This window comes from Bufo bufo, chromosome 4, assembly GCF_905171765.1.
Source record: "Bufo bufo chromosome 4, aBufBuf1.1, whole genome shotgun sequence".
Taxonomy (NCBI): Eukaryota; Metazoa; Chordata; class Amphibia; order Anura; family Bufonidae; genus Bufo; species Bufo bufo.
The window spans coordinates 232,189,736-232,202,848 of record NC_053392.1 but is presented as its reverse complement, the minus strand read 5'-3'; the positions used below and the strand labels follow the sequence as shown (position 1 = coordinate 232,202,848).

The following is a 13,113-nucleotide window of genomic DNA, read 5'->3' as shown; positions in this document are numbered from 1 at the left end:
ATTGCCAAGTCATGTCTTAAGGAATGTCTAAAAAGTTGAGCTTTGATTTATGGGATTGCTATCTCACATCTGGTGGCATCAGAGGCAGAGTTTATTAAGAGCTCGTTAGCATAACCTCTTCCTGCTATATTTTACATTACATACTTATTTAAGATGGGTTTCTAAGGACTAAAAATATAGCATGTGCATGCTCTGGGCAGGAAAACAAGATCAGAGGTCAATATGTGATATATATACGGTAACTATACACATATTTTGAGAAACTGTATCAACCTTAATGACCTGCACAGCATTTATTCTAGTCAGAATAGACATAAATATGGATGACAAGGTCTATAGATTCAGGTGTCCACTGGTTACTAAAATAGCTGGTCCTCAGCTATGTCATTCACTGGACTTTTGTCTGTGTTTTCAGCTGGCGCTGGTCCATAGTAACTTTCCCCTGTTACATAATCAGTGCAGTCTATCAGAAGTGAGAGATTATGCAGCAGTACATGACCACAACCTAGATCAGACATTCTCAGATTTTTGAACATCTTGTTGTAATTCAGTTTTAAAGGGGTTTTCTATAGTTTTAACAGATATTCTCATGTAGTTGCTTACCTCATGTACACTTCCTCATGCATTTTTTTTCCACTTTGGACCCTCCTGACCTGTTTTCACCATGTAAACAAATCATTCTGGTTGTTTCCATCCCCTATGTAGCACTTCCTGTTGCTGAATCCAACCAAACCCATGATGCATTTCTCCTTTCTCTGCCACAGCTCCAGCACCGCCCCTAACACCCAACTATTTTATAGCTCATCCCACCCAGCTAGTATCATACACACTCCCCTATCACTGCCGCTGCTTCTTTGACACGCCCATGGACATAACAGGAAATAAAGAGCTACATGGACATGGTCATGTGACTACAGCCCAGCTCAGAAGATATAAGCAATAAAGAGATACATTAGGAAATTACAGCTACCTTGATTATTTGAAAGAATGCTGATAGAAATTAAAAAACCCCTTTAAGGCCATACACACAATTATTTCATCAACATGGATGAGATGTGTTACATGGAAACCCACCTATGCTGCCTGGATCAGACCTCAGAAATGAATAGAAACATAAAGTGGATTCAAAATGTTTAAAGTATCTTGTACTGAGCTGTAGTTATGTCCACTTGGAAAACAGTTCAGTACAAGAAGTGTGGCCAGACGTTACCATTGGTTTCTAAGGCAGCTCATTTCTGTGTTTAGAATGATCATAGATGTATCTGTGCTTTCATGTAGCATCTTACGACATATTTAACTACTTATTCCCCATCAGGAATGAATCATAGATGTAGTAGTTACTAATAATTTTGACACTCATTCTTGCTGAATGCTAGTTGAAAGCTATATTAATATTGTTTTACCACTATACTTTGGTGTATGTAACATTTGTAGATTAGTATTTATGCAGATAGAATGCTGTATTCCTATTTTCTTTTTTATATTAAAACAGCATTAGTAGGAGGGTGGTAACAATGGACACATTGCAGGGCAATGTCATTCTAACTGTGTATATGACTGTAGCACACTCTACAGTAATAGGTGACAAAATTGAATATACAGTCCTTTACCGGGGATATTTGTGTTTAAGGGGCTGTGCATCATCAGATGTATTCAATTTCTTGGTTTATGTATATCCACAGCTTCTCTTAGAAATATTATTTCTGTAGGTGAAACAGTAATAAACTACACTATGTAAGTGAAAATTGTGCATTCTTAAGTTACAAGCACAGCAATATTGGGCTGTCAGGGATTTTAAAGAGGTTAACCAACCCCTATAATGTCCCCCCTAATGCCCGGGCCCCTCATATAGGTTATACTTACCCCACACCTCGGCACCTGCATCGCTCCTGATGCCCGTACAGCCGCCGCTGCATCTCCACGTCGCACGGATCAATTCATCCAGCGACAATGGGGAGGCAGCCAATAGCAGGCCGTGACAGAGACAAGCCTCCCTAGCATTGCGGGTAACGCTAGGGAGGCTCGTCCCCTTCGTGGCCTGCTATTGGCCAGATGTTTTGTTCTGTGCGACGGGGAGATGTAGCGGCGGCCGTGTGGGCATCAGGAGCGACGCAGGTGGCGCGGAGCGGGGCAAGTATAACCTATATGAGGGTACTGAGCATTAGGGGGGACATTATAGGGGTTGGATAACGCCTTTAAGGATATGCATACTATAAACCAGTATTTTAATCTGAAAATTGATAACAACAAAACAGCCACATATAGATACAGCGCATTAATTATAGATAGATTTTCAGTTTGACCTTTTCTGTTGTTTTTTACTCTACATTGGAATATTAACTCACTATCTAATACCACTGCAATAAAAACCACAGTCCCAATATCATCTACTATTGTCACATGTAGACAATATGAGAACACTGTTCTGTTCAGTTTCTATATATATGGTTTTTTTACACATATTCTGGCACACCCTCTAGACCTTTTTTTTTACTACTGTTAGACTTCACAAAATGTTTCTTGGTTTGCAATAAAATCTAATCCTGAAAATAATTGTGTATGTTGTTTGCTGTGTTTCATATAAAGTACTTGCTCAATAAATGCCTTCAAAACTTAAAACTTAAAAGGGTTCATCAGAACACCCCCAAATCTGCTATTAGAGCATATGGATGTCATGGGGACAGCCTCCTATTTAGGACCTATTAGCCACAGTGGAGGACTGCTTCTCACAGAGGCTCTCATTTTCCAGCAATGCAATATGGGAAAAAGTGTGCTAATTAGCTCCTTTACAGAGAGACCTAGGAAAGTGAAGAGGAAAAGTGGGAACATTGCTGATCTTTTGGGACACAGAGATAAGATTTCTTTATATATTTCTCGGGTTTCAATATAACATGAGACAAACAGGATAAAAGAAAGGGAGCAGATGAAGAAAGGAAGGGCAAGGTCATACTTTTTTTTTGTTTTGTTGTATTTTTCTTTGTTTAGTGTTTTTTTTAAAAGAAGATGTTTCTCCATTTCCTAGTGGTCTAGGGGTACAGCACACACCTTCTGTCCCCCAGCTGCAACTTTTGGGGGCCATTAAGTGGCAGCAATTGCATAATAATATAATGAGATCTAACTTTTAAAGCTATACCTGGGCTCTTAACAAGCAAAAACAAAAATGGCACTCACAGATACTTCAAAGTGTGGTCTTTATTCAGATTCAGGGCAGGTTTTACATGGGTAAGAAAAGACCCATGTGGTTTGGCCCCCAGAGCAGAGCAGGCCTTGAAGAAGTGTCTGGGTACGGTAAACGGTCGCTGGCTGATCCGCATATGTCTTTTTCCTACCCATGTGACTGTTTCTGCTTCTGGGCTACAGTACGTCTTACTATTGCACTTAGAAACGCAGAAGATAAATTTGAAGAACTACAGGTCTCAGATTGGGAGTATGTTGTTGCCGGCATTATTCTGATTTTAGATTATACCTGGGCTCTACCAGAAGTACATCTTTACACCCCTAGATATGATGATGTACTGTTGTATTAGTTTGAATAAGGGCATCTCTGCATACATTATAGTGTAATTACAGCATTGTACAATTATGTTATACTTTCTATCACTCCTCAATTTGTTAAATATTGCACAAGAAAAACATTCATTTGGTGTATATATTGTCCTGTGTGCCAATGTACATGTACAACTGAAATCACAGTACTGGGGAATATAAATATATGAATATCATCATCTATTACACAGAAAAACAAAGCTGGATGGCTCCTCCTGAGGCCAGAGCTGTATCTTCTAAACTATTAATGGACTAAATGCTACGTTATAGGTGTTGACCAAAGAAAGCCACACATAATGTTTAGCCAGAGCTGAGATGAGGTTGGACATTCACACATACACAGAAACATATAAGGCATGTTTACTGAGCTTTATTTGTGGCCTATATTTCCCCAGAACTCCTCCCATCTGGCTACCGGCACCCCCAGTAAAGACCTGGCCAGAGCAAGCCTCTACAAGACAGACATTTCTTGTGTTGGTGAATAGGCGTCTAAGTAATACATGGATAGCTCTAGTCCTCCGGTCCATGCTCTGGCTCATAAAAGGTGCTTCTGAATAATGAAGGGGTCTTTTAGCTGGGACCTTTACCATAACCCAGTAAAGGGGCTGTGGTGCTGTACTGAGCCTTTAGCCCCTTTTGTTTCATTCGAAGTGGACAAATTTAGTTTTAATAACACATCAGGTGTAAACCTTAATATTGTACGTCATCAGCAAGAATAGTATACGGTGTAAATATAATTTATACAACTTTATTCAATCAATGCAAAAAAAAATGTGTTTCCTTTTAACGGGTAATAATGTAAGGAATGAAATACATAGACTACTAACATGAAAGTAGGAAATGGATTGCAGATGACATTTGAAAACACAATAGTAAATTCAGCTCATAACCTCTAATGAGTCAAGTGATGCAATATTCTTAATGTATTGTGGGCTTGTAAAGCTCGGGGGGGAGGATAAAAGGCTCAGTAGTGTCTCACATATAGAGTTCCCTGGAGGTTAACTCGAAACTACACAAAGAAATTACGAACGTTGCATAAAAAAATAACTTCACAGTTTTTCATTGTTGCAAATTTTTGGTTTATATGCTAAAGCTCTGGTACGAATTGTAATGAATATGCTCTTTCCTGCAGGGTAATCTTCACACACAATATTTCCAGAAACAGGCTGTAAAAACACAATAAGAGACACATAAAAAGCTTAAACTACACAGAACACAGTGACCCAAACACATTAACAGTGTAGATTAGCTACTTAGGGTTTACGGTCAGAAGATTTTTGGAACTACCATACGCTGCGTCGCTGCCAGGTATCAGTTTACTGGGAAAAGTCAGATGAGCTCCTACAGCAATGACTCTCATGTGGGTAGTCATCATTATGTTTGTCATCTCCTCCAATAATTGAAGGGAAGTTCTACTTTACCACTATTAGTTCTATAATTGTACAATATGCTATATAAAACTGAATAGCGGTTTGTAAACATTCATATGCAAATGAGCAGTTAGGATACTTTTGCTGGGGAGCTATCCTCAAGTGAGCATTATAACTCTAGATAAATTATGGAAGCCCATAATTTTACATAATGTATACCTCGTTTGTTTGGATGTGAAGGTTGGAGCGTGTCCATGACATATGACATGTCGTCAGACTTCTCTTCCGAAAGCTGTTCCTTCAATTTTTCAAGCTAGTTAAAACAAAACAAAAAAATAATTTCAAGTACATGCTGAACTAAGGCTAAGTTCACACTTCAGTTAGGCTACTTTTACATCTGTGCTTTCCCTTTCCGCTATTGATATCCGTCATAGGATCTCAATAGCCGGGGAAAGCGCTTCAGTTTTGTCCCCATTCATTGACAACGGGGACAAAACTGATCTGAAGGGAACAGACTGCACCAGAATGCATTCCGTTCCATTTCATTGCGTTCCCATGACGCACACAAAAGCGCTACAAACAGCATTTCTGAGTGCGTCCTGGGAAACTGATCAAGACGGATCTGTCATGACTTACAATGTAAGTCAATGGTGACGGATTCGTATTCTCTGACACAAAAGAAAACGGATCTGTCCCCCATTGACTTACAATGGTTTTAGAGATGGATCCGTCTTGGCTATTTTAGAGATAATACAACCGGATCCATTCAGAACGGATGCAGACGGTTGTATTATCATGACGGAAGCGTTTTTGCTGATCCATGACGCAGATGTGAAAGCCTTATTTGGTCATTTATTTCCATCAGTTATTGTGAGCCAAAACCAGGTGTGCGTCAAAAACACAGAACGGGGGGGGGGGGGGGCATTTTTCCATTATACCTTCTCTGTGTAGGGTTCACTACTGGTTTTGACTCTGGATAACTGATAGAAATAACTGACCAAAAAACTGAAGTGTGAACTGGGCTGAATAGAGTGCTAGCTATGGATTTGTTACGAAGATAAAAGAAGTGAAATGATCATTTATTTTAGCAAGACAGACGTAAATAAAATTCAGATTTTGACCATACAAACTGCGGCACAGAGTTGATTCTTCCCTTCTGCTGATAAATGGATGCCATAGTTATCTAGTTAATACTTTGAAGCAGATACCTTATTCTGTTTCTGTCTCAGAATTAAAAGAAAGACCAATGCAGTAATCTGACACTGTCCTCAGCGTTAGATTATCTTTGACAACCCCTTTAATAAAGTGTCAAATTGTAATTTTATTCCTACCTATCTATAGTCTATTTTACTAGAAATCATGTTGTGTGTAATGTACTCATCATTAAACATCTCCATTATTGAAAGGTAGAGATGAGTTCCGAAAGATCTGATTTGGCTGCTTTGCCAATTTTCACAAAGAAATTATATATGTGACAAATGACTTCATCGCAAAGAGCATTCCTTTGTATGTAGCGGGCGCAATAATGGGGAACAGCAATCGCACCGCCCACCGTCAATGAACCCCGCACATTCCCCATTTATCGCTGATTGTGGCATCTGATGCTACAATTGAGGCCTTTCAGGGGTTAATCAAGTTTTTTAAAAAACACGTACTCACCTTATCCATTTGCTCACGGAGAAGAAACTGCAGTAAATCTCTGATGACATCACCGATCCCGGTCTGCGCATGGTGCCACATGCAAGATTTCATGCAGTATCTTCAATCAAGATAGCCATGACGGCCTCTCCACGAGCAGATGGATGAGGTGAATATGTTGTTGTTTTTTACCACCATTTCAGGAAAAATAATTATTTTTCCAGAAATTCGGATGAAAGTGAGTTTCTTTGGCTCCAATTCGCTCAACACAGATTGAAAGGGCTTGTCTGATATCAGAAATGGGACATTTTTGGAAAAAAATATTACCACTCCTATACAAGGGCTGTGTCTGGTATCCACTAAAGTGAATGGGGCTCAGTTGTAATTCAAAATACAACCCATATACAAAAGATGTGCTGTTTCTAGAATAGTAGCAGATCCTTTTCGCTCTGGCAGCTGTTTTAAAACAATTAATATCCCAATGTCATAGACAGCTCCTGAAAATAGTAGAGGGCTTCAGCTTCCAGATCCAGAGAAATCCATTTAATAGCCAGGGCTTCACAAGGAGCAAGTACGTAAACGGGTCTATTTGGGACCTTTTAAAGTATGTGCTAATACAACATATTCAATATTACTACAGTATGGTCATATCAATGATAAATAAACAAAATATATTACTTAAAGGGAACCTGTCATCAACTTTATGTTGCCTATACTAACGGCAGCATAAAGTAGAGACAGGTGAGTTGATTTCAGCGTTCTGTTATATAAAAGTTAAAAGTAAGTGGTTGCTGAGAACCAACATCACAATCATTGCAGACTGGGCCTGGAAAAGAGTCTCGGCCACCTGAGAAGAGTCCTGGTTATTCATGAATTCCTGCTCTCCTGACAGTCTTCTACCTAGTTTTCTCTCTTTCTCTCTAGGAGAGAACTGCCAATCATCAGCAGATGGGTGAGAGAGCAGGAGATTAGGAATAACCATGACTCTTCTCAAGTAGATTTGACTCTTTTCAAGGCCTGGGCTGTAATGGTTATGATGCTGGTTCTCAGCAACCACTTACTATTAGCTCATCAGTGACACACCGCTGAAATCAGCATTTCTGTCACTATTTTATGCTGCTCTCAGTGAGGTCAGCATAAAGTTTATGACAGGTTCCCTTTAAATTTTACAAGAATCTCAATAGTATTGCTCTATAAGGAAATGAGAGCTGAAGGGAAATAATCATGTTTAGAAATAACATTTGTGACATCATTTACCTGTTCCAGTTGTTCTAACTTGCTCTCAAGCTCCATCCCTAATAGACAAAATAGTTAACATTCTAGATATTAGAAAAAAACCATCCTAATAATGCCTTAAAAAGAAAACATCAATGTAAATACTAAACCCTAAAATAGCAGACTGTAATGTAGCAGGCTGGTTTTAAATCTGTAGGGAAACAGATGGGCGCACCATAGGGTAATTCTGTGGGTATATAATGGTGAACAAAAAGAATTGGCAAGGCTCACCTTGTGTGGTTGTGCGGATATAGGCACAACACTATTGTAGGTATTTTCAAACAAGCCTGGACGTCTGGATATGGCGGTCTGCAGCCTCGGGACCACGAGGGATCTTCAAAAGGAGAAGCCTGGAGCCCCCAAGAAGATAGTAGTGCAAGAAAACAAAACACGTCCCACGGCGCGAATTACCGTCTGCCAGTCACCAGGGTCAAGAAGGAATCTTTTATTGCAGCGATACAACGCGTTTCGGGGAATCACTCCCCTTCATCAGGTACAAGAAAGCTGCAGCTTTCTTGTACCTGATGAAGGGGAGTGATTCCCCGAAACGCGTTGTATCGCTGCAATAAAAGATTCCTTCTTGACCCTGGTGACTGGCAGACGGTAATTCGCGCCGTGGGACGTGTTTTGTTTTCTTGCACTAAAATAGCAGACGTCTACTTTAATTAGGAAAATATCATTCTGATGATATTCTTGAATTTCAGCCATGCTACTGCTTCAGGTCTTAAAACCTAAATGCAGTAAAATTATCAAGACCATAGTTTGCAAAAGATGTGCTAAGATTCATAGCAGGATCCTCACACTTGAGAGCTCATCCCTGACTAATAAGACATAGGGGGTCATTTATCGAAGGCCAGTGTTTTACACCAGTCTATAATATTTCACACATCACCGCGAGGTGCGGGCCTTGTCATAAATTTGGAGCCTCCTTCAGCAGTCAGTACACCTAGATTGAAATTGACTCCGGACCCTATCTGGAGTAGATTTGAAATGTCATTTACGCCAGGAAATGATAATGAATGTGTTGGGGCTGATGACACGCGCCTGCCACATCCCAGTAGTGAAGGCAGCGTAGAAATGCTATATGTGTCTAAAATTAGCTCCAGTGCTTTAAAAAGTCACAAGATGGGACCATGAGACTTTTTTTACGCCAGTTTCTGGTGTAGGGGGACTTAATAAATGACCCCCATTGTCTCTGTAGCATAAAAAGGTTTTTACATGTTTAGAAAACTGGATCCTTTTTCAGAAACAGTGCTACTTTTGTAGACCTTTTTTTTCCAAACCCTTAAAAGGGTTGTCCATGATTGATTTGTTTTATAAATTCAACACCCACCTCTCCAGACCTGTGAAGGGAAGCATACTTACCTGCTCCCTGTTGCTTGATTTTGGCTCTGTGAGTCCAAGGTTATTTTCACTGCACTTCAGTCCCCGCAAGTAAACTTCAAAAAGGGACAGGGATAAATGTGTCGCTGTAGCCAATGAGTTTTCTCAGAGGTGATTTGTCCCCAAGTGTCTCATCTCTGCTGGGTCACGTACTGCTTGGGGACATGTCACCGCTGAGGCCAGGCTGTGACAACATATGTGCCGGAAGTTTACATGTAGGACCCAAGTGTGGTTTAGATAACCCAGGACTCACGGAGTAGCAGGGAGCAGGTAAGTATGCTTCCTTTCACAGGTCAGGTAGGGGCGATTTAAAAAAACAAGTCAATCATGGACAATGCCTTTAAAGATTCATAATTTTCCTGATCCTACAGGACCATTATTTTTTTTTTGAGAAATTCTTTGGAGACTTTATTTTTCCCCACGTGCCACATACAGGGAAAGCTACATAGATCATCAGTACATCTTTGTGGTTTCAGTGGAGTTAGGATGTAATAAACCCTAGTCACTTTTCACTTATAAGCTTTTCATAAAGGTACAGGTATGACACACAGCAATATATTGGACACAATATTATACCATATTCCTGGCTGTAAGGGATTACTGTACAATATGGCTCCAATATAAGTGCTGTTTAATTAACTTAATAGCTCTTAATGTGAGCTACAATGGAACGGATATTAACATTTGTAGTAGTATTATCCTTTTTTTTTTTTTAAATCAATAGTGCTTACCAATGTGTGAGGGTCTTCTGACAAGTGTTTCTGGCAAGTGTTTATTTAGGAGAAGGGTCAGGAGCATTTCCTGGTGGTTGACATCTTTTTCTGGATACAGTTCATTTTCTGTTATGGTAAAAAAAAAAAGTGACATGGTAAAGCAGTGAAAGATACATTTGCAGCTCATAATGATCTAAAATGGTTTAACATTCCATTTTTCAGATGTAGCAAACATGCAGATCAAGCAATGGGTTATAAATGAAACAATTAGCAAGATCCGGGCGGTTTATTGTTATAACTAGAGATGAGTGAAATGATTTGGCACAAATCAAATTCATTACAAATTTCCCCCAAAATTTGGATCTCGACAAATCTGAAACTTTTGTGATTCATCCTGTACATCCTGGTGTTCACCATTTTACAGGTCAGAAGACAGAGTAGAAGGCATTTTTGGATTGTTTTTTAACCTTAAACAGACTGTTTGTTACCAGTGGCTAACATACAGTTACCCATAGCTATATATTTTACTGCCACTTTGACATTACTAATGCTGTCTTGACATTAAAGATCTTGAAAGAGGTTAGATACAGTCCTAGGAGGCCTCTGAGTTTCATGCATAACTTTTCAGAGCAATTGGGGCACTTTTGACTTGGGTCAAATTTATTCGGACTGAATTAAACCTGACAGCAGATTTGAACTAATCAGATCCAAAAGAAACTTTGGGAAATTCGCTCATTTTAGTTAGAACATTTCCTGATTCTGCATTATTGTAATTGATTTTGTATGACTTTCATATTAAAAGTACTATATAGACTAGTGGTGGCGAACCTATGGCACAGGTGCCAGAGGCAGCACTCATAGCCCTCTCTGTGGGCACCCGCACCCTGGGAAAAGTCTATGGTGTACCAATATGCCTTAACTTTTCTTGCCATTCATCAGCGCAGTGCGCACTATGAACAGCACAGGCAGCGCACTGTATGTAGGCAGGCTACTATAGCTAAATGATAAAGTACATGGAAGATATACTATATACTGGACTGTAGTATTCAGGTTAAATTGCTATGTTGGCACTTTGCGATAAATAAGTGGCTTTTGGGTTGCAGTTTGGGCACTCGGCCTCTAAAAGGTTCGCCATCACTGATATAGACCTTGAGAGTTTCATCAGATAGTAAAGCACACAGTACAATGTGTTGCCTTTTCACTGAGAACACACAAGCAAAAGAATAACAGTCAAAGATACATTTGTGATTTGGACAAGCCAGATGAAGAAAAAGTCAGCTTCATACAGGTTTTGCGACAAGAATTACAAAACTGATCCTTTGCTTTCCCATTTTTGCAGAGATAACTATAGTCTCTACTGTATAGCAGACATCACTGTCAATGCTCACTCTAGTGTGCAAATTGTTTCTATGCTGGCATACATTATAATTTAAATGACCTTTCTGTAGTGAAGTTTACATAAATTATAAATAACATGTTCATAAAATGTGTGTAACGTTTTAAGATTGAGATAGACCTAGTTTAGTTCTCTATAGAAAGAATAATCCTATTATTGCTGCTTGTTGGGTATAGGAAAAGTACATCCGTGCATCAGCCAAAAAGTACCACTACAGAATTGTATTTAAACAGCCTTCATCTATCTAATGCAATGTGGGTTGTCGGTGAAACTACATGTGCAATTAGTTCAAATGAATGCAAAGACAGCAAAAGTAGATATTTTGAATGTCTCACCAAATATAGCCTATAGTATGGATAAAAGTAGACCTTTAGGAAATGATAGTTGTGAGTAAAGATTTTGCATTTGCTTATCTATTTCTTCAACTTGTCAGTGAAGTCTCCCAGTTACCTGATTCTGAGATCTAAATTGTGTACCTGATTTCTCATTTTACCAAACTCTTCATTTTAAAAGATGAGGTCTCTCAATAAATGGACTAGGCTAGAACGGCTTACATTAGTTACAAAAATCTGAATTTGAAGCAAATAATCAAGAATAATAGCAACAGCAAGACTAGCTCCTGTTCTAATGCTATTCACTTATGGAGCAGATTTTATTAGTAGGACTGATGTGTTTTTTTTCTCTACCTCTGCTGCCCTCTCCCCTACCTTCCTGTGGTAGGAGGGCTTTTAGGGTTAATTTTTTTTTATCTTCATTTTCAAGTTACTTCCTTTGTGTATATTATATGCAAATACAAAATTTCTACCTGCTTTCTACAATTCCAATGTTAAGAACATAAATTCTAGAACGTAAATGTTTCAGGAAAAGTTCAATAGAAAAGACTAAATAAAATTAGAAACAAAAAGTATTCCGTAATATATCAATTTTGCTAACCATAACACAGAAATTGCATGTGTGTAAAGCAATATAAACAATTTAATAAACTTGAGCCAGAATTATCCTAAATGGGAAGACAACTGGTCTTCATCTGCTATCCATATAATATAGTTTTGTGTTCTTCTGAGGTATACATCTGCAAAATATCTTTATTCTTATACAGTTAAATGGCTTTATATAAATAGATAGATAATCTATAATATGATGACATGAACCAACAAACCATAAATTATTGAAAACTTACCTGGCAAGGGATAAGGTTTGCCTTCAGTTGTCTGCATGGAGATCATGACCAGGAAAGTTAAAGTCCCAAGGCAGAGATGTACAGAAGCAGCTTTATGCAACATGTCTTCACCTCTGATGGAACCGTGTAGAGTGCCTGGGACTTGAATGTGTTTCTTCTCCAAGTCCGCTCACTTTTAAATAGTGTCCACAGTCGTCATTGTGTCATAGTTGACCCCCCCCCCCCCATAAAAATCATTCATCTTGTCAATGGCATTCAATTCTTGAAAAACTGACAAATGAACTGCATGAATTTCTTGACGTCAAACCTAGATCAATTTAACCAGAATATGACCAATAAAAGAATGCTGGAATACACGTGCTAAAGAAGTCAATGGCAGGCTTATGGTAATTTATAGTTGTGTTTCCATGCTCTCATTTTAATTACTCTGAGATCTCTGTAATGAATGCCAAAACGGAGGTAGAAGAATAACTAATTAAATTGATTTCAGGTCCTTGATCTTTAAAATGACTTCCATGGTTCACAACATGATGCTATGGAATTAGTTCAGAGGGGAAGATGATAAAATGGAAGACAGAAGACAAAAATGAAATTTATCAAAGAGACATTGCA

General features: G+C 38.8%; 1 protein-coding gene across 1 annotated transcript; it reads right to left on the bottom strand.

The window, feature by feature from the left end:
• Positions 1–4,686: 4,686 nt before the first annotated feature.
• On the bottom strand, positions 4,687–12,604 carry UTS2B (urotensin 2B). The gene is made up of 5 exons (XM_040430008.1): positions 12,502–12,604; positions 9,944–10,051; positions 7,812–7,849; positions 5,136–5,229; positions 4,687–4,712 (listed from the first exon to the last, which is right to left on the bottom strand). The coding sequence occupies exons 1-5, from the start codon at positions 12,602–12,604 to the stop codon at positions 4,687–4,689; spliced, it is 369 nt and encodes a 122-aa protein (XP_040285942.1).
• Positions 12,605–13,113: the final 509 nt, after the last annotated feature.